The 21,786-nt window shown below is 36.5% G+C and overlaps 1 protein-coding gene across 2 annotated transcripts in view; it reads left to right on the forward strand.

The window, feature by feature from the left end:
- The window catches only part of LEMD3 (LEM domain containing 3), a 40,979-nt gene that overhangs the window by 15,033 nt on the left and 4,160 nt on the right, over positions 1–21,786 (forward strand). Inside the window, exons 3-10 of one of the 2 annotated variants that reach the window (XM_064701874.1) lie at positions 2,267–2,333; positions 9,443–9,510; positions 11,329–11,408; positions 11,489–11,637; positions 12,275–12,376; positions 13,399–13,501; positions 13,734–13,912; positions 20,464–20,545. In XM_064701874.1, coding sequence (XP_064557944.1) covers positions 2,267–2,333; positions 9,443–9,510; positions 11,329–11,408; positions 11,489–11,637; positions 12,275–12,376; positions 13,399–13,501; positions 13,734–13,912; positions 20,464–20,545 — 830 coding nt within the window. Of the gene's footprint in view, positions 1–2,266; positions 2,334–9,442; positions 9,511–11,328; positions 11,409–11,488; positions 11,638–12,274; positions 12,377–13,398; positions 13,502–13,733; positions 13,913–18,707; positions 19,089–20,463; positions 20,546–21,786 lie in introns of those variants that run through there. The other variant, XM_064701875.1, reaches the window with a different exon arrangement.

Genomic DNA, 21,786 nt, shown 5'->3' on the forward strand with positions numbered 1-21,786 from the left:
TCATCTTGGGCAATGTAAATAAGATTACAAGATTTGGCTGTGGCATGCTGGTTGCTTCATACACAATGAAAATAGTACATAATTTGTGTTGTAGAAAGAAAAGAGTATTGGAGATTTTGAGACTAAATTTAACAGTTTTTCACTTACTGGTAACATTTGGCTTTTCAACCTTGAAAGCACAGCTGGTAAGAGGTGGTTGACATGAAACCCAAGGATCTAATTTAGTGTTATAGAAGAGCAAGGGTTAAAGTCCTTCAAAATGGATTTTAAAATTTGTCTCTTTCACTTTGATTCCATTCTGTTACTTGTTCCTGTATTTACTTTTTTTGTCTGAAGTATCAGGCTAACAAGTTTTGAGATGTCACTATTGAAGCTATCTGTATTATCCTTAGTGCTGCAGCATGCGTTCAGGTGGTTCTCTCTTCTGACTTGAATTGTAAACATAGTGATCTGCTTTTGCTAGACATATATAAGCAAGTATTGCAAGATAATTGTGGAGGCCTTGGAGGGGGCGTTTGTTTTTTTTTTTTTTTGTTTACTGTCTGGTATTTGGTGTTTTTGTTTGGTGGATTGGTGGGTTTTGTGTCTAGGATTGAACTCTCCGAAAGTGAGTAATTGCATATTAAGCAGGTGGCCTTGGCTGGTTTCTTGGATAGAAAATGTTTCTGAATCTCTTGGACAAATTAAATTTCTCGAGGCAGATTCTGGGGATTCTTTCAAAATGACTTTACTAGTGTGGAGAGAATGCATTTTGTTCACTGGACTTGGCCTGAGAGCCTTGTCTATATGTTACTTACTCCTGTTTCTACTGCACTGTTCCATAGTAATCCTTTTCCATGCTTGATTGTTTGTTAGCTACAAAGGTTATACTGCTCAGTTGCTTCTTTTATGTGGTCCAACTGTTAATTAGAAAAAAATGGTCACAGTAAAATTTCTCATGTTCATCTCAGTGTAGCTATTAGTGAAGTCATGGGTGTGCCTACTGGCAAGTAAATTTAACTTGATGCACTGCTGGTGGTGTGTGTGTGCTGGAAGACTGATTTTCCCCTTCTGCCATTCAGAGTGTTCTCCAGCCATGAAATGAGTCAATGAAATTGGTTAGTTTCCTGAGGAGTATCAACTACATCAACTTAATCTCAGTGATGGTTTTCTAGTACCAGAATAGGGAGAGATGATGCTGGTAATTGGTGCTGTTGGGAAATAATTTGTCCATTGTTTGATCGATGAAAGAAGTATTTTGCTTTTCTGGTAGCAATTTTCTTACAAGAAAAAAAAAATGGACTATGCACATTTTAAAATTATGTCAATAATGCTGGTGCATCAGGGAGTTAAGCCTACTATATTTATTTTTTTTTCAAAATTAGTATAATCAGCATATGCACAAACTGGAAAATTACTTTTTTGAGTATTTTTTGGAATGAAGGCTCTAGTCCTAGCCATTTGATAAAACTTCAACATTTCAGAATAGCCTTCAGTGTACATAATTGTGTATGTAATTGCATGTTCTTTGTCTTCATGTTTTGAATAATTGCTTCTAAATATAAAATGCTCCTGGTCATATTTAAATAAATTTCTTGATATCTTGATAAGTTTAACTCCTCTGTAAGTAGCATCTCATATTCATGCTTCTTTTGGGAATTAGGCCTTTTTGTTTTGTAGTGTATGCAGGAAGTATCAACACTATAGTTCACAGCTTTCTGGTGTGCTTTCTTTTGGCTTTTTGTTTGGTGAGGGTGGTTTATTTGGTTGGTTTTTTTAAAATTAAATTACTGTAGTTGGAAGGTGGGCAACAAAAGCCTTCCTTTGCTTGAATTTTATGCTGGAATGTGACCAGATGGTACTTTAGTGTGGCTTGTATAAAATGCCACAGCACATTTATGAAGAATAAAACTTTTATTTTTACACAGTAGCTATCAAAAAAAACCCACCCCAAACAAAACAGATTTCTTTTGAGTCATTTCACTACTCTCTCTGTAGTATCAAAATACTGCTGAGATTCTCTTGGTTTGAACTGGCAGACCCATCAGAGTCCAAGCTGCAATCTAGTTCAGCTTCAGTCAAGATCTGAAAATTCAATGTAGTGTATATTTGGATTGAGAATCTATTGCCTGCATCATTGTTGGTGTGTGAGACATTACAGCTTCCTACCTGCATATTTAAACCGTGGGGTTTTTCCTCATGGTAATTGAAGATTTTGGGGATAAAAGGAAAAAAGTACATCTGTACGACTGCTTGTTTTAACATAAATATGTTTTTCTCATTCTAGGAAGATGAAATAAGTCTCATGATGAAGAGCTTGTATGCACTTCATGATAAATTGGCACAAGTAGCAGGTAACACTTAAAAAATATTGTGATGTAACATTATGGCAACATAAAAGTCTCTGCTCAGATAGTGATTTACAATAACTGGGTCTCTGATAGCCATTTAGAGCTCCATTTTGGGGAACTTGAAATCCTGTTTCTAGTTCACTGTGTTTTTCCACCAGTGTTGCACCTTTTGCTGCAATGTTTGCTAATGAGATAGGCTCTTGAATATTGTGATCCTGTGTGGTTTTTGACCTGATGCCTGAATACTTTAGCAATCTCATTTTGTTAAAAGGCTTAAATTGAATTTACTATATGTGAAGAGGACTGTGTGGGTTTCTTAAAGGTTGTTAATTCACAGTGGAGAAAATAAAATATTTTGCGACTGTGTTAAAACGGTTACTAATAAAGTGAACAGTAATGGTTGAACAATATTGCCTTGTTAGATAAAATGTCCAACTTAACCATATGACTTATACAGTAATGAAAAGTGCTGCATATAGTAATGTGTCAGATTTGGTGTTTAGGGATAGTATTATTGAATATTCAAAGTAAAAAATAGGGTGGTTTTATCTAGAGTCGTAAGGAACGCAGCTTTAAACTGTGCACATCGGAAATGGTGAAGTTAAGGCTGTGATTATAACTTTGGCATCTGGTAAATGAGAGTTACAGCTGAGTCTATGTCATGACTATTAAGCCATTTTTATCATCCTTGTATATTTAACCCATCATGTGTTCAGGAGGTCTTACTGGTGTTTGTGCCAACTATTTGTTTGGCATCAGCAAGTTTTACCAAGAAGGCTTTTCCATTATTATCGGGCGCTACAGACATTTTGCAAACATGAAAAAAATGTGGAAATAGCTCTGTGTCAGATACAAAGCCAACAGTGTAATATGTCAGGGCTGTATAGGAAATTCGTGAGAAATTTGAGCAGCTCTGTAATACCCTGTACATTGCAACAGTAATCTATCTTCATGCCGAAACATTTTGTTTCCACAGCATTTATGGTGTCTGCTGTGAATAAAATAGGTGTTTGGACAAGCCCCACATATTTTGGTTTGTTTGCATCAGAGAATCCCAGAATGGGTCAACTTGGAAGGAACCACAGTGGGTCATCTGGGCCAACCTCCTTGTTCAAGCAGGATCATCCCAGAGCACAGGGCATAGGGTTGCATCCAAATGGTTCTTGAATATCTCCAGCAAGGGAAGCATTCCACATGCTTTCTGGACCGTCTGTTCCAGTGCTCAGTCACCCACACAGTAAAGAATTCTTCCTCACAGTCAGGTGGAACTTCCTGTGCATCAGTTTCTGCCCATTGTCTCTTGTTCTGTTGCTGAGTACCACCAAGAAGAGCCCAGCTCCATCCTCTTGACATCCTCCCTTCAGATAATTATAGCATTGATGAGGTTCCCTCTCAGTTGTCTCTTCTCATGGCTGAGCAAGTCCAGCTCCCTCAGTCTTCCTCATTAGAGTGATGCTCCAGTCTCTTGATCATCTTTGTCTTCTGACATAGACTGTACTATAGCTGAGCGTTCCAGGGGATTGCTGCTTTTCCTTGCTTAGATCACTGTCATGCTGCTTCCCTCTCTTTTGAAGAGTGTAACAGCTTGCTGTTTGTTCAGTGTGTCATCTGGCCCTCCAGGGGCCACACAATGTACTAAATGGGTAAAAAGGTTTGGCACATAATTTCTACATCCATGAAAGAAAGGGAATTTTCTTTACTAGCTGGGGCTTACTTCAGTGTACAAATCTTTACCTGTCTGCCTTATGAAGAAGAATTTGTATGCTCCAAGACAGCTGCTTGCTTCACTAGGTCTCAAAGATGCATTTTTCTCCAGTAGTCTGTTTCTGGCCAGAAGGATCTTCAAATGCTTCCTTTTGAAAAATAGAACTATCCTGTCTGGTTAGGTGGTACTCCAGACTGGAGCTGTAATGTGAGATTACCTGGTTGCTCAGTAGAGTAGCTTTCATACAGTCTGAAGAAGGACCTAATCCATCTTTACTTAGACAGAAATTCTCTTCAATGCTAAGTTTCTTAAGATACAAGAGGACGATGTCTGCCATCCAGTTTTGAATACTGTATTGATGTAGACCTGGCACACTGTCTGGAAGCAGTTTAAAAGGCATAAAACAGAGAAAGCTCTAAGGGAGATGCAGGATTTAAGAGTGTTGATCTTGTGCACAGTGCACCACTTCAAAAGAGAAGTTAAAGAATACAGATTTACACAGAGTGGTGCCTTTCAGGTCTCTCTGTCACATACTTGGAAAAGTTTCTCTCATTTCATACTTGGCTATGAATCATTTGTTCATGTTATAACTATTAATATTAAAAAGGCAGGCTGGAAACTTGAAGTAGTCTGTTCTGTTAAGCTTTATTCAACATCTTGGCTGCCATAAAGATAGTCCCCTCAAAATTTGGTTTCTAGCTCTGTTTAATAAAACAGACTCATTATTTTTACTGATCTACTTTCTTACCTTGTCAACTTCAAATGGAGGGCAAGTGATGGGGCTTTTATTATAGAAGATTGAACATTAATTTTTTAAAGGAAGAAAATGTCAGAGTAATAGTTTGTTCGTTTTGAGTTAATATACCATGTTGCAATTGTAGATACCTATTCTGGACTGTGGTGCTCCAATATGTTGTGAAATTATTTCATTATCCAGTATAGAAATGGGTTGCCTTTAATGCATCACTGTTCTCAGAATTACTGGGCTGCCAAACCTATAGTGAGTCATTTTTTGCCTCACAGGAAACTCAGAACCTGATGAGCAGATAGTGCTTCTCCCTTGAGTTGAAATTTGTGTTCCCGTGTTCCTATCTTGAATGGCTTAGCCATTCTTCAAAACAGCAACTTTTTATAAACAGTATATATTTCAGTACCCAACACTTTCTGCTAAAACAAAATACCTGCTTTTTAAAAATTAGAGTTACTTCAGCATATGTTAATTACTGGATATTTTGGTCCTTCATGGAGAGACTTCAAGAGATCACATCCATTTTCAGTCAGACTTGCAAAATTAATAAATCTAACCACTATAGTCACAAGAAGCAACCAGCCACCCATGGATAAAACCCTTTCTTGTAGATAAATGATTTTTTAGGTAGCCACTTCTCTTGCCTGGCATTCTTCAGTGTGACAGTCTACCGGATTTAGACAGTTTCCTTCTTTTCACGGGTCCTTGAAATGCAAGGGTGAATTAGGCTTTCATATGTAATAAGGCTTCCTGATAAATCCATGGCTGGAAGGAAAAACCTGGCAAACCACCTAATATTATTTTAATATTAATTTCAAGTATGAGTTACTATATCTGATGGCTGTTGCAGGCTCTCTGTTCTGTCACTCTCCTAATCTTTGATTTTTCAGGTGATTGATACTGTGCTGTTTCCAACCAGTGATTAAACAGCTATTTGGCAAGTTCTGGTGTTCTGCAGTGTTGTTGAGCTGTTGAATTTGCCTTTAGAAGATCAGGCATTCTTACTTGCTCTTGGTCTTCTGCTTTTCTTGAGCTGCCCACTTTAGTGTTCTGCTGCAAGTAGCCTGAAAACATGAGACTTACGGAACAAATGTCTTGTCCCCAGTTTGCAGTTTGTATTGGTGGCCATATCATATCCAGCTATAAGCGAGAGATCTGTGCTAAATCCATGTCTTCTTTGAAATACTAAATTTCCACTGCATTCTGCTACCAAGTAAGAAAATTACTTACAGAGTAAAGCAAATACTTCAAAATTTTAAATATTTCTGTTGCCTGTATATGCTCCAGCTCATAAGTTAAATGCCTAAATGAAAGTCAATTTCAAATATTCTAGCCTGCATGGAAAAGAAGATCTGACTTGGTTTTTATATTAGAGGCAGTTGAGGCATAATAAGTATTTCTTTGAATTGAAACTTTAGTTGCTTTTTTGGTAGTGGTTTTAGAAGAATTCTACTTCTTAAGTGGCTTGCCCAAATACACTAACATAAGCTACAGTGTAGTTTTGTGGTTCTTGCTGGGATGTGCTATTTGCCTCCCTTCAAAAGCAGAGGTTCTTTGGTTGCTCTTGAAGTTGGTGATCAGTAGCCAAGGAAACTTTAAGCTCAAAGATTCATGCTTTCTAAAGTAAGCTCACAGCAGACATTATAACAGAGGGGCAGTTTTTACAAAGAGATGAGATGTATCTTGCAGCAGACTTGTGTAAAGTTTTTTTGCCTGTGCTTCAGTTTCATTCCTGAATATAGGGCCTCAAATGGAACAGTGGGAAACATTTTTGGCTCAGACTATGGAAAGTGGGTTTCCAGGCCAAGTGGTTAATGATTGCACCAAAGTTATTCAAAGTAAGCCTTCATTTGCAGAGCTATTAGCTAACACAGTGACTGAAATGGCATATAGGAATATCCTGCTGTTGCAGTAAAACAGAAGGTTGTCTGGCTTGTGAAATGCCTAACTTTCTGCAAGCTTTCAAATTCATGAGTTTCTCAGAAGAAAGCTGTTAAATGGATCTCAGCAAAAGATGTGTTGAAATGAGAAACTGTGTCTCCAATAGCTTTTTGTACAAGACTGAAACTCCATAACTGATTAGCTTACTTTTTTTAAGTGGGAGACAAGATGAAAGTGATTTTTATTACTCTCCCCCCTGCCCCAGTATTGCTTGAGGGAAATTTGAACTGATGGGCCTTAGACATTGACAGAGCCCAGGCAGCAAAGGTTTTGTTAACTGTTAAACTTGTTCAGAGGGAGTACAATTTGAAGAAAAATTCAGCAGCAGGACTGAGAGGAAACTGTCTGCTGATTTCCGAAGATGAGACCAGAAGCTGTTAAGTCAGTGTGCTGGCTGGGTGCTGCATAAATGTAATTCTTGGAAGAAGGCACATAAGATTAGCATTTAAAACTACTAAACTAATTTAGTAGTCCCCTACCTAAGGGAGCTTTTGTTCTATTGTAAAAGGCAATGCTGTGTTCTCAGAAAGTGGAAAGACCAACATGAACCCTGAAACTTCTTTTTAAGAATTCCTATTTTTCACAATCTGTCTGCTGCTCGTGTGTTTGTTTTGCTTTCTCATCTGCATATTAACCTCACCCTTTTTATTCTCTCCCGTTTATTTCATAACAGGACTTTTCTGCTAATCTGGATAATTGAAAAAACAACCAAAGCAAAGCTTAGCAGAAGGGTCTCATCCCCCTTCTCTCACAAGCTGTTTTGTTCAAAGTATGACTGACATGCTTTATCTGTATTAAAAAGACCTCAGAAAGACTTCTGGTCTTACCAAACAAGAGAGAAGGCTTAAATGTAGGAATACCTGTTCAGAGTTGCTCATGTCATACAACTTAATATCAGGTGTAAATTGTGCATACAGCTTTTACAGAGATATGTTTTGGGTTTCTTGTATTCATTCTATCAATTCTAGATTTAAAACAATATGTTTACACCAGAGACTGTATGAGTACGATGTATAGTTATTCTAAGTCTGCTCATCTTGAAACATGAAATGATGATGATTATACATGTAAATTTACAGGCTGTACAGTTTAGGCTGTAAACCAAAGTCTGCCTAAATTACATACAAGAAAAGCCCATAACTCCAATTCAGGTGCTAAAATTAGAGTGGATTTTATGAAAGTGGTGTCCATTTTCAGCAGTGATCTGTCTAGTTTTGCGATTACAGTAGACTCAGGCACTTTGAAAGTCTTAGATGTTGCATGCTAATTTTCAAGTGAAACAACTTGTAAAATTTTCTGCTCAGTGCTTGATTGAAAATACATGCATGCACACAGGCTGAGTTCCAGCAGCACTTCTAGGCCAGTTAGCACTCTTACAAACTCTGCTCCTATTTCTCTATATCCCAGCAGTAAGAGCATCCCTGTTAGGCTAATGTGCTTGCAAGGCCAAATTATCTTAAATCTGTTGAAGTGTATTAAACAAAACGTCTGCAGTCTGAGAAGGACTTTGGCTTCATAGAAATGTGTATTTCTTTGGAACTCCAAATGAGTGAGGTGTGAAGGTGCTTCTCCATAACTTGCTAGTGTTTCCTAACTTTTGCTCACATTGCCTTGAATGTTCCTGTTTTTGTAGGGAACTAATACTTGAAATTGCTTTTTAAAAAATATATTCCAATATAAGTGAAGGTTTACATTTTACAAAAGCACAAGTATCTTAAATTTTCTTAGCCTTGCTATAGCTTTGGGAATAGTACAACTTGGCATAGATTCAAGAAGGTAAGGCAGGCATAACACTCAGCCAGTGAAAGACTGGGTTTGTTGTTTCCTATTTTATTGTTTTGGCACAGTAAAAACATAGTTGCAGATGCCAAGATTTAGGGTTTTTTTTGAAGAAATAGCAGGGGAAAAAGTGTCTTGCCAATGCTGACAGTTCTTCAGAAATGATGGCCTAGTGATGGAAAACTGGCGTTAGACCTTTTCCTTTTCTGTATGGCTTTGTGTTGATATGACTGTCACTACTTTCACTACTTCTTTGTTCATTGCATTAACCATGTTACCTTTAATTTAGCAGAGAAAACCAGGGACATGATGGCACATTGCTCTGAGGACTGACTATGCATATAAATACCTTATTTCCTGGCTACTTCTGCACACATTCCAAAACCAATAGAAGATGTTAAAAGTGCCTGTTTCAAGCTATAGTGGGATTCTGTGCAGGTTCAGGAAAGCAGTGAGAATAACTTAGGCCAATCTAAAATGTGGTAATTTCATAGTGCCTGAAATACTGTGGATGTATTTCAACTGGAACTTGGGCTCTATAAAAGATAATACAGGTTTTGGAGTTAAAGGAAACTATCTGGAAGCTGAGTCAGGGTACAGTAACTTTTATGGTAATGTCCTTCTGACAGTTCTTCATGCTGCCTGTTATTCTGCTTTTGGTGTAAATACCAAACCACACTTTCTAAACAGCACATGAGATTGTATTGCTGTAATTTGTGCATATTATTAGTTCTGAAAATCATCGGGGTTTTTAAACTTCTTTTGAAGAAGAAATTTGTGCAGAGAGTTTTTCCATATTTTTAGTGGAACCTATGAGAATTACTGTACTGCTAAGGCTCCTTGTGTAAATGTTGTTAACCATAAGCTGGTGTTTAGGTGATTTTTGTTTTATATAATGCAGTTATAAATAGATTAAAATAAAAGTTTTCATTTTACCAGGGGAACATGAATGTGGCAGCTCTATTCAAAGAAACCTTACCGTCCAGGAGGCAGCTGCATATTTAAAAGTAAGCAAATTAGTTATTTTTCATTGATTGTATAGAAGATCTGTATAAGTTACAATTTGCAAGGCCTGTTTTTGTATCTACTGTATTGACTAAAATTTGACTTAGTATTAAATAGTATTTGGAAATGATCAGAACTGATGACTTTAATACATACTACATATGATTTTTATTTGGGGATGTAGTGAGCATTTGGGGAGAGGGAGGGTAAAAGAAACAGAATTAATGACAATGAAAGTGTAGCGAGCAGTGCTTCAGTGACATGCAGGGCTTTTTAGATGGAAATAGTTGACCAAGATGAAAATAATGAATTTATAATACTCAAATATCTAGATGCTTCTCTGAAAATCACTGTTTTGGTTTTTGAGACTTAGTAGAAAGGGATACTCTTCCATTCTTTGTGGAGAATGGTTGATGGGTAGATCTGTGCAAGCAGCCTGACAGGCAGCAGCTGTTTGGAGAGGCTATTCATTGATGCTTTAAATAGAAATGGTCAAAAAAAGTCTTTTTTGTTAATTGGATCACTGCGCAGTATTTTGAAATCCCACTCGCTGTTATTCCCCTGCCTCACTCCCCAAATAAAAGATGACTCTTGCCTTGTCTTGACAGCTGTAGGGTTTATTTTAGCCCATGCTGGTGTACCCTTCAGTGGAAAAGTACTTGAAGCTTTTAAGAGGCAGAGAGTGTAAGATTTCTTTGACTGGATGGGGAGGAGGTAAACTGATGTATGTAATATACAAATGTGTAGAAATTTTATGTTTTGGCAAATGTGTATGTAATAGACAAAAAGGGGCAATGCTTTAGAGCATCCCAAAGAAGCTGCTAACACTGGTTTATGGTTTAGCAATAATAATCTATATCAGTTAAAATCAGTCCATTGTGGAAAAAATTAAGGTTATGCCCTAGAGCTGATTGTGTTGCCTATCTGTTATGCTGAAAGAATGACATAACTGTTCACTGTTACCATAACCGGTTTAGCTGTGCTAGAAAGCCCAAGTTTAATATGAAAAATTGTTGCTTTGTAGGAAGTCTTATTTAACCACACAGCTTCTTTGCAGAATTTGTGTGTTCAGTGATAAAATTTTCAATACTTTAGTCTCAAAGGTAAAATAAAACCATTACTGTCTTTTCTTAAGTACTTATGCTTGGATTCTAAGCCAACGTGAGATTCAGAGGAAAGATGAAAATAAAACTTTTTTAGGACTGTAATTTCAAATACAACAGTTACTTCCATCTTCACTTTTCTCTTTCTGCAAAAGAGCATGCAAGATGAGCTATGGAGAAAGCCTTAGCTCAGATAGCAGTGAGTGTTATCCTATTAGAATTAATATAAAATAATTTTTTAAAAGTCAATGTAGTGATGTCAGTTCTTGATCTACAAATCCTGGATTTTTTTTTCAAAATATCTGTTAAAGCTATATTTACTCAAGCTTCTTAAAAAAGAATGGAGCATGGAACTGCTTTCATAGGAGGCGTTTCCAGCAGAGTTCAGATGTAGTTGAAGTTTCGCTCTCAGTAGATTTCCAGCGATCGCCGCCTAGTGGCTGAATAGTTTTTTCTTACTCTATAGAGTTATGACTAAAACAGTGAACGTGGCTTGGCTTTTCAAATACTCCTTAGTTTGAGGAATGCTGGTGAGTCTGGGAACTGCTTGTAGCACAAATAGATTTACTTTGTGCAGTGGACACGTACTGAAAATCTAAAGTATCAGGAATGAAACAATACAGTTTTAACTACTGCTCTGTATAGTATCTCAGTTTTATTTGCATGATAAGTCCCTGATTATTTATGAAATTACTGATTAATATTGTATTTTGACAGAATTTAGATCCAGAATATGAAAGTGTACTTAACACATCATTACAATGGATCTTGAATAGTGGGGAAGATGTTGGCATAAAGTAAGTGGTGTTTATTTCTTCATTTAATTTCTTCTAAGAGAATGTGTCCTTTTTCATAAGTACTGTATGTTTTTGAATAGGTGTCTCAGCAATGACCCTAGTGAGATGGATGTCACTAACGTGACAGATGTGAAGTATCTGGAGTCCACTAGTCCAAAGATGTCTTTCAGGTGTCGTTTTCGCCGTGCGTTTGTTAATGTAACTCACAGATTATCAATATTGCTTTGGGGTAAGTTAATAAAGCAATCAACCTTCTTTTGTTGTAAATCATATTTATCTAAGTGCATAGGGAAAAGCAAGTTTAGAGAAAGTTTTTATTCAGCCATAAAACTTAGAGTTTCCGTTTGTATCCTGATTAAATTGGGGTTTGATATGCATTTCTGTTGCACCACTGTATTTCCACACTGGTTGTTATCATCTGCTTCTGTAGTCAGCTGAACATATTCATTCTTTGGGAAATCTTTTTCCCTGCCAGAGCAGTAACTTATGACTTTCAAAAGTTCCATGTTGAACTGACCAGAAAAAGCAAACTGTTCAGTAAAAAGATGATAGCCTTAATTTTGAGCATATTTCACTGTTGTTCCAGGAAGTTTAAAAAATAACTGAAGAAAAGATGATCTGGAATACTAAGCTATTCTTAAAACAATTGAATGTTTTCCTAGAAGTAACAGCTCTTTCAAGTGGAAGAGTTTGTGTTCCTGTATAAGAGTGTAAAATACAGACAACAAGTACAGTGTACTTCACTAGTTTTGGAATGTACAGTGCTTGTTAGATCGTTCAGTCTACTTCTGAAGTATGCTCTGTAAACTCTGTTAAATATCCGGTGCTCTAATACTGCTTAAAGTGTATTATCCATGTTAATGCAGGTGTAGCAATGGTTTGGGGAGTCTTACACTACATGAAATACCGTTGGGCAAAAGAGGAAGAAGAAACAAAGCAGATGTATGATATGGTGGTGAAAATCATAGGTATGACATGTTTAATTGTGTCTGATATATCTGTATCAGCTTTGTATAAGCTTTCAGAGTACTGTTAATTAATTCAGTTAATGTTTCTTCATGTTTAGTTGTCATACTGTTAGAGTTCTTGGTCCAGTGTGATCTGTGTGTTTTATTTCTCTTTTTTTTTTTTTTTTTTTTAAATACCCCATCCTTTAAACCTAATCAAAGCTTTTGTCATGAAGCTTGTAATTTGTGAATTACATCAACATGGCTATAAAGTTGCCGTTGACTTGGTAGTTTTTTGTCCTCCTATTGAATACAAATATAAATGTGATGTTTGTTTACTGAAGTATAGCGACATGTTGCTTTCTGTATGTGTTTTTTCAGCTAACTTCAGATAAAATATCCACTCCAAAAATGTGTGGTAGCTCTCAATACCATCCTTAATGTTTTTTTTCATAGAAAGAGCAGCTTTTTAGTTAATTACTTTTAGCAGAAGGTTTTTTGGCAAAATAGTATGCCTAACTGAGATCTGAAATCCTCTCTTTCTACTTGAAGCCACAGTGTTAGCAGTAGGTTCAGTTTGTAGTCTTTCTGTTTTGTAGTTTTGTAGTCTTAGTTAAGTTGTTCTATTACTTTCATTTATGGTAGTCACAATAAATACAGAGATGGTAGAGGAATCAAAACTGTTCTATTTTAACCATATGCCTACCTTTTTTGTCTGCAAATCAAGTTTTGTTGAGGTGGAAGGAAAGCACTTTATTTTCAAAGATGGCCATCTTTACTAACACTTAAAAAGTACCAGTCAAGAGTAAATGTAAGAACTATCTTCCTTTACTTCAGAGTTACTTGGGATATCATCTAGATACGCTGTTAATTTGCCTTAAGAATGTTTTGGAAAAAACAATGATTCAAAATGCCAGAAAAACCTAACTATTGAAATCAGGAAGAGTGTTCAGCGTGGGTTTTAATTGCCTGAAGTGATAGTTTTCTTAATGTTTGCATGAGCTACATAGTTATCAGTTTGGTTTCTTTTTTTTTGTCCTCAGATGTTCTAAGAAGCCACAGTGAGGCGTGTTCAGAAAATAAAGAGTTGCAGCCTTACATGCCAATTTTGCATGTGCGTGATTCTCTAATACCACCTCAGGACAGGTGCGTTCTCACTAGAAGTACTGAAAGGGGGGGAAAACTAGTAAAAATAAATTGGTCAAGTAACTTAATTTCAGATAAAAATAACTTAGTTTCTTAATAGATTGCACAGTGTAGTATTTTGGAGTTTCCTATTGACACGGATGGTAGGAAAATCATTGGATTCTCTTACATTGGATTCAAGTATGCAAGTTGCTGTTATGCTAACTTTGTGATTCATGTTTCAATTTTTAAGGAGGAAGATGAATAGAGTCTGGAACAGAGCAGTTGACTTTCTTGCAGCAAATGAATCTAGAGTTCGCACAGAGACACGAAGAGTGGGTGGTGCCGAGTTCTTGGTCTGGAAGTGGATGCAACCTTCTGCAGCATGTGACAAAATTTTAGTGATACCATCGAAAGTGTGGCAAGGCCAAGGTATTGAAGATGTATTTTGCAGATATAATTGTCTTAATTCTGCATCTAACTTAAAAATGGTACTCTGTTGCTTGAAAACAGGCATGAAAGACTTGTTTTCTCTCTTGCATTTAAGGATTGTTGTGAACTGTTAGTGCTATTTCTCTATTATCTTGTTGTATGGACTTACTTTTGGTGCATTGTGTCTGCCTTGTTTTCAAGAGAAGGTAGCTTTTTTGTTATAGCTACTGCAGAAATATGCAGTGGGTATTTAGCCAAAGTGAGTTACTATTTCTTTTTTTGTGAATTTAAAAAGAATACTCTTTAGTTGGTCACATTCTGACATGCTCACACTTACTGTTAGTAGTGTAATTGGTTATGTATGACAGCAGGTAAATTGTGTCTTGCAGACTTAGGTTTCCTACTGTTAAGTTGCCAGTAAGCTGCCTAAAGACAAAGTTAGGGGGAAGAGATAATTATTTTAAAAGGGAGATTGCCAGGACAAAAGACTCCTCAATTAGGAAAATGTGCATTTGGAACATCTAATACTGTTAGATGTTCTATCTCTGTCATAAATGTTTTTCTACACTCCATTTGTTTTTCAGACTCTCTGGTCAGCATTTGCTTTAATAGAGAAGGCAGTTTGTCATACATGGATTTTTCAGTGGTCTGTCACTTTTCAGTTTTATCATGAAACCAAATGGCAAGAATTTAGTAGGTTTGCAGTTGTATGTCTGCAGTGGTCATATTTTCCTGGTTTGAAAAACCTTTCTTGGTTTTTCTTTCTGTTTTCTTCATGTTAAGCTTCAGGTTTTGGTTTGCTCTTTTTTTTTGTCAACGAAAAATTGAAACTATAGGATTTGAATTTTGGTTTGCAATTTAAAAAGAATGGTCATTTCTATCTCTGCCTGAGTGTGAAAGTAAGTAATATCATTATATACTTCTCAAACTTATACTACTGGTTTTAGCATTACATTTCTCATTTTAAATAATTCATTGGAAATGAGGGCTGCTTTTTTAAAAGTACCACATGAATGCTGCTGCAGGCTTGATGTTCTGTTTGCATTAGTAGTAATGTGGCATTCTGCTGTGACAACTGTATTGCTTAATTTCTCAATTTCTCAAAGTTTTCATGAGTGAGATGTGTATGTGAACTTTATTCCAGGAGTTGTGGAACCTTTTCTTTCCAGGACATTGTACATTAGGGATGTGCAAGTGCTTTAGTTGCAATACAGAAATGGTGGGTTTTGTCAACAGCTGTTTCTGTTCCATCTCTGTAGTACTGCCACAATTGAATTTCAGGCACTTAAATTGAACACATCTTCTGCAAACCATATATGTATTATAAACCTGAGTCTTCTACATATTGTAGTGTTCAATGCAGGCTGGGAAACATCATGCTCTGGTTTCAATTTGCTCTCAGTTTTTCTTGTCCTGTTTGACTGCAGTATAAATCACTCCATGGCATTCTGTCCTGTATTAGAAATGGGATTGGTCTCACCTGGAGACCCCTCAGTGTGTGATAGCTCAGGTGGTGTTTTGCTACCTGTAATATACATTCAAGACTGTAAACAGAACAGTGGTCTCTAAAACTTCCTAGAAAGACTGCTGTAGTAGTATTGATATGCACCATCCCAGTCTGAGCATCTGATAGCCTGCTTCAGCTTATTGCAAATATGGACAGAATAAATCTCTCAGCTGTGGCTTTCATCTGTATGTCGCTTAGAGAGTATGTACTACAACTTCCTGTTTCCTATTGCATAGGATGTATCACAATCCATTCTGTTGCAGTCCTTTTAATTGCAATTTTTCTGATTTCCTTGTTATGTTTGAAGTTTAGTGAAGATCTTTGAAGAGCTGAAATTGCATACTTTGGCTCTAACAGAAGGGCGTGGAAATGGGGTGGCTGAAACGACAGTGGGTTATTTGGGCTCATGACAGTCAGCAGGCAAAGGCAATTTTCACATGCAAAGGCTCTTTCTATTTTGCACTTCTTGTGTTCAAATGACTGTTGGAAATAGTTCTGTTGCATAAGTCTCATGCTTCTTGCCCAGCTGTTTCTTTCCTGATATTAGGAATTCTACATGTATGTGTCACTTTCTTCCTTTCTTGGAAGTATGCATTAACTGGAATTTAAGTTCATACTCCAGTTCTGATGTTTGAATGTATAAGTTCATAAATCTAGATACTCCTCAAGACTGCTATGCCCTCAACAGACTCAGCATACAGAAAATCATAATGAATTCTTGGGTCTGAATCTTGTGAATAACTTTCAAGCTTGCAATTTTTTAACCATGTGAGATCTGGTAGTGCTCTATAGCAGAGAACAATACTTGAACATGTGCAGTTGAAGAAGAAACCCTTTTCAGAAAGGCTGTCATCATTTTGCAAGGGTATCCATTAATGATAGTGTGCATTTTAACTCTTGGGACCTGTAGCTTGCCTGAGATCTAATGCTGTTGTCTGTTAGCAGTGTGTTAAAGCATCACTGTGACATTTTGTCCCGTTCTTCAGGGTGCAGCCTGTGTTTTGACTGTTTGGTTTGTTTTTGTTTTTTTTTTTCTGGATCAGAATAAATTCTGGTGCCATCCCTTTAAAATATTACCTACTGGATACAGTAGCTGTATTTGTTAAAAAGAAAAGGGTAGGTAAGCTAATTGTAGGGTGAACAAATACAATGTTTTGAAAACAATATACAAGAGAATAGTCAATTGAGAAACAATCTTGATCATGCCAAGTGATTTAATTAAATCTCACAGTGGAGAGAACCCCACAATTCTAGTGTGTTCAGGTTGCTTTTGAAAGAACAGATAAAATTGTCCTATCTCACCTTTGATAACTGGAACTCTGAAGAAAGCTAGGTAGGCAGGGCTGCAGTGTAGCTAAGCTAACAGAACAAGCTAAAGTTCCTTGACAGCTCTGGAGATGAGATAAAGAGGTTCTCTGAGGTACCACATCTAGGGTGATATTTCATCCTGCAGCATGGAAGATAACCTGTTACCTTTTGTGAATGACACCCTTCCTCCCCAGCTTGTGAGAACATAATCCTTTCTCTGAACAAAAACAAACAAAAAACCCCAAACCACAATTATACTCTGAACTATTGCAAGAAAACTGGATTTCATGCTGCTTGTAAAATTCAGTATCCATCCTGTGTTTGTCTTCTATAGGTGAATTAGCTATATTAAACCTAAATTCAACCATACTTTTCTCTTTGGTGATATTAATTTCAGTATCTTCCATGTGTATTAAAGAACCTCATGATGCATAAAAGAACATATTTTCAATATTTTCAGATAATTGTTTTCTTTTTTTTTCTTACCTTTGGTAAGAAGGGTTAGTACTTATTAAATTGCAGTGATCCATGGCTTAACATTGAAAAAACCTGGTTTTAAGAAACATGGTTACCTATATTTGATGCAAGTATTCAGCCTTATCAGGTTCATCAAATTTACATCTAAAGATCGTTTGGGTTGTCTTGTAACCCATGGTGATGATACTTGGGAACTCCTTTTGTAATAATATGCTAGTAATTCAAGGGATATAGGAAGCTGTACTGCAATCTCTTCAATGGTCATTTTGAAGCCAGTGCAAGAGATACTTCTTCCATCATAGACAGTAATAAAGGGGTTGACAAAAGCACATGTGTTTAGCTACTGCTGTTCTTCAAATCTAGAATGATAGTGATATTCAGTTTAAGGTAGTAAAATACTGTACATTATGAATTAAAGAAAAAGTAGCTTCCTTTTCTTGAAAGTGCTCAGTAATCCCCATGGGGAATTTATGAAAGTCCTGAGTTTTTTCCCACCAGTGGCTTACTACAAAGTTGTGTCTCTGCTTCCCTATTTTATCTCTACCTTTTCATCTTTGTCTTGTAAGCATTACTCCTTAGACCTATGTAGAAAAAGATGTGAGATACTTAGTTAACCAGTGTGTAGCTTATACTGTTGTCCTGCAAGAGTGTTTGCTTATGCCCTTATCAAGAATATTTTGTATGCTCCACACCAGTGTAACTTTTCAAATAATCAGTACTCTATTCTGAACAGCTTTGTCACTGAAACAACTTCTTTTAGGGGAGGGGAGAATCAGTTGTTACAGATGTGAAATGAAGTTCAAGAGACATCAGTTAACTATGCTGCTTTCAGTTTTGCTGTGTAGATAGAACATTAACTTGCCTGTGTCTTCTCTACCCTCTCTTTTTGATGCCATTTCTGGTATACATATTAAGCGTTATTATTGTTCTAGCATTAATTTCACACTTCACTGATTTCCATGGTAATTTTTTTCCCTTATACATGAAAAGCTCCATCTAAGTTGCAAAAATTACTTTTAATTTAGCATGATTTTGAGAAGTTTTTTTAAGAAAAGACAGCGTTCTTCCTTATTTTCATATGCTGCACTGCCCTGGGCACACTTCCCTACTGGCAGGATGTTACATTAAGTTAGAAGCAGTTTAGTCTTGTGCTGATGGTAGACTCTGGCTGAGGTTATCTCAGTAAGCACCTGAGATCTTCCAGTCAAAAGGACATCAAAGTTATTAGAAACTGGAACAGGCAAATAATGGTTTATATAGGTAACTACACTAAAGGGTGAATTCCCCATTTAGTTACTTTTGGATAGCTCAGTGGTTTAACTGCTTCCATAAATATCAGTATGGATTTTAGTTCATAAACAGCTTGCAGAAATGTTGATCCTCTGGGTCTAGGATCTCTGCAAATAACCTAGCCGTTCTTTATCCTTGGATTAAAACCATGTGCTGAATAAACCTAGTTATAAACAATCAGCACATAATTTCCTCAACCCCACACCTTTTCAGGTCCAGGTCCATGACTAGGCCACCCCAGATCACCTTCTCCAGTATGGTGTGGTGCCCCAGTGTACAATATGCTGGTGACATTTCACCCCCCCCCTTGATCTGCTGGAGCCAACCTCCATAAGTAAGGTAAGTCCATGTATTTTTCAATGTTGCTTAGTTCTGTAAAGTTTTTATTGTATACCCTATGTATAATTTTTAATAAGGGGCAAAAAACTTTACAAAACCATGTGCTATTGAAAAAGGACTTGTCCTTCAATTATAGGCAGCTTAGAGATAGATGCAGTGTCACCAGCATATTTAGAAATCTCTTCCCAAGACAAAAACAGACAGTTGTTACAGGTGTTGGTGACTTGCACTCTGTGTGCATGTATTCTTAATAAGAACATTTCTAGTTATTTGGGGAACTTGCAGTAGGTTGGATATTAGAATTGGAGGCTACCTTTTCTAATTTCTAGTTGGTAATTGTATTTCATTTGTCTTGAGAATTTACATAAGAATAAGTTTTTCTATGCAGTATCTCCAGGCAGTGAATTTTCTCTTGGTTAGTGCTTGTCTTTCACAAACTGTGTCTTCCACATGACTTAATTTTGTCTGTGTGACACAGTTTTTGTTTGGGTGGCATACAGAAGAGCAGCAGTGTTCATGTATTTTGGATGCACTTTCAAGATTTTAAAAGATCAGCAGTAAGAAGCACAGACATTTGCCCAAAACAGACACTTCTGACCCTTGGAATGTAACATCTTGAAAATGTCAAATTTTTCTAAAGTAGGATTGCAAAGGAGAAGCATTAATAGCAGGTTTTTTTTGTTGTTGTTGAGATTTTAATCATATGTTTAAACTCTTGAATCTACTTAATCTCAGTCTTCAAAGTAAAATTTCCTTCAAGCCTTGAAAGCTGTTTTAGTAGGCTATCCCCTTTCATTTCCACTGCTGATTTGTTGGCCCTTCTCAAGGTATGGAGCTGCCTTATCTGAATCTGAAGTGGTCCTTGATTCCTTTTCTCATGGTACAGTCTTCTCTTGTGACTCTCACAAGTAGAGCTTGTGAACTTTAGTGAAGTTACTATTTATTTTAGGATTTCAGAATGTATTTTGTGGCACTGTTCAGCTTTGAGTTACTCTGTAATTTTTGATTTTCGTTTTTCTTCTTATATCTGTTTTATCCTCTGGTATGTTTCATTTCAGATTTTTAGAAGCTTCTGATCATGTGTGATCATTTAGGGCTATAAAGGCTCTGTCCTTTTAGCGCATCCTTGACATGTTACTGCACTACAAATGTAATGCAACATCCATCTTAAGGTCTCCTTATTTGTTAGCCAAATGGGCAGCATATTGCCCCAAAGTAGAAGAAATGAAAATTTCATCAGGCAGTTAGAGCTGTATGGTTAACTTCCAGTTCCAAAAGTTTACTCCAGGTGTTGTGTATATCTGTGTTTTCATGGAGATGTAGTGCAAATCCTTTCTTTTCAAGTATATGTTATTTTTAAAAATATCCTGAATTCCTTCCATGTGGCCTGGATATAAGAGAGTGTCTTAAATGTAGAAGTTTAAAGTATAAAAAATTAAGCAAAATATGGTATGTTTTCTTCAGTGTGGTAGAAGACTGTGTGAAACTAATTTGCTTGAATTCTTTCATATATGATATAAACTTTCTTCTGAGTAAAACTAGAAAGGTATTAATGTATAAAGTTGACATTTCTTACCTCAATGGTATTATGCCTGTAAATAATTAATATTTAATTTATTTTTCTTTCTAGCATTTCATCTAGATAGAAGAAATTCACCCCCGAACAGCTTGACACCATGTCTAAAGATTCGCAATATGTTTGATCCAGTTATGTAAGTAAAAGCAGTTATCTGTCTGTATTTCTGCATTCTTTTGGAAGAGTCCATTTCTTACCTCTGAGAGGGGTTTGGAAGAAGTGAAGAAACATGAACATGTTGAAAAAAACAGGTTGTAAAAAAAAATGTTTCTCTTAACATCTTTGAGAAGACATAAAAAATCTTAACAATCTGTCTTCTGTCCTTCATTATATCGCTCTGTGTCTTTGGCTCACTTCTTGAAGGATGTGGCATATAGTCAAACTACTTGGAGCAATGACTGATCTTTATCCATTAATTAAATTTGTAATGTTCAATTGTATTAACTGACAGAGGAGACTCATGTGGCCTGACAACAGATTGTAAGCTTTTAAAGTATTGTTCAACATTCTGGAGTATTTGGACTGCTACAAAGCTTGCACAGTTTGCATTTAAAAAGCTGAATTTAAATCACTTTAATGGCACTGTGACTGCCTAATTTTGAAGCAAATGGATTTTTGTAGTGGGAACAAATTAGTGCTGTGTACTGGCTTCTAATGCTCATGTAATTCTCATAATTCTGAAGTATGTACTGTGTATGAATAAGTAGCAAGCTTATTTAATGTACCAAAAGCTAAGGAAAAATAATTAATTTTTTTGTAATCTTTTAAATCTTCATCTACTCCACTTTTCTGTAATATCGCCTTTGACTCTGGACTAGATCGTGGTAGGAGTTGGGAACTAACACATAGGTTATGCCAGATAATGCTGTCTAAGCTTTGAAGTCTTTTTGTCCACTGTAAAGAGATACAGGAACTCCAATAACTTCTCTGGAGTAAATTATTCTTTAATGTGATTATACAAGGGAAAAATACAGGTGCTGTGTCTTACAAGGGTACATGTGAGATGCTACCTCAATAATACAACCTACTGATTTCGACAGGAACTAGGAAGTAGGGGAGGACATCAGCGTATGGACACAAGTGATTGCTAAGTTTGGATGTATTTATTCTGCCTTTTTTCTAGCCACATTTAATTAGTTTAATTCCTTGCCTTATTAACTGAAAAGCTGTTAGTTAATTTAGCTGAAGACAGTGTTACCTCTCACATAGAGAAGTACTCCAAAAACCTTTTCAATGTCTTTAAGATTTAATGCCTGGTCAAATACACCAGCTTCTGTGGCTTCTATAATAATTTGCAGATTGGAGTAGGGTGAGCAAGACTGAAATTTCAGGGGTTGTTCTTGAAGCAAATTGATCCTCCTGTGGGAGGATTAAAAC

This window comes from Zonotrichia leucophrys, chromosome 1A (assembly GCF_028769735.1).
Source record: "Zonotrichia leucophrys gambelii isolate GWCS_2022_RI chromosome 1A, RI_Zleu_2.0, whole genome shotgun sequence".
NCBI lineage: Eukaryota > Metazoa > Chordata > Aves > Passeriformes > Passerellidae > Zonotrichia > Zonotrichia leucophrys.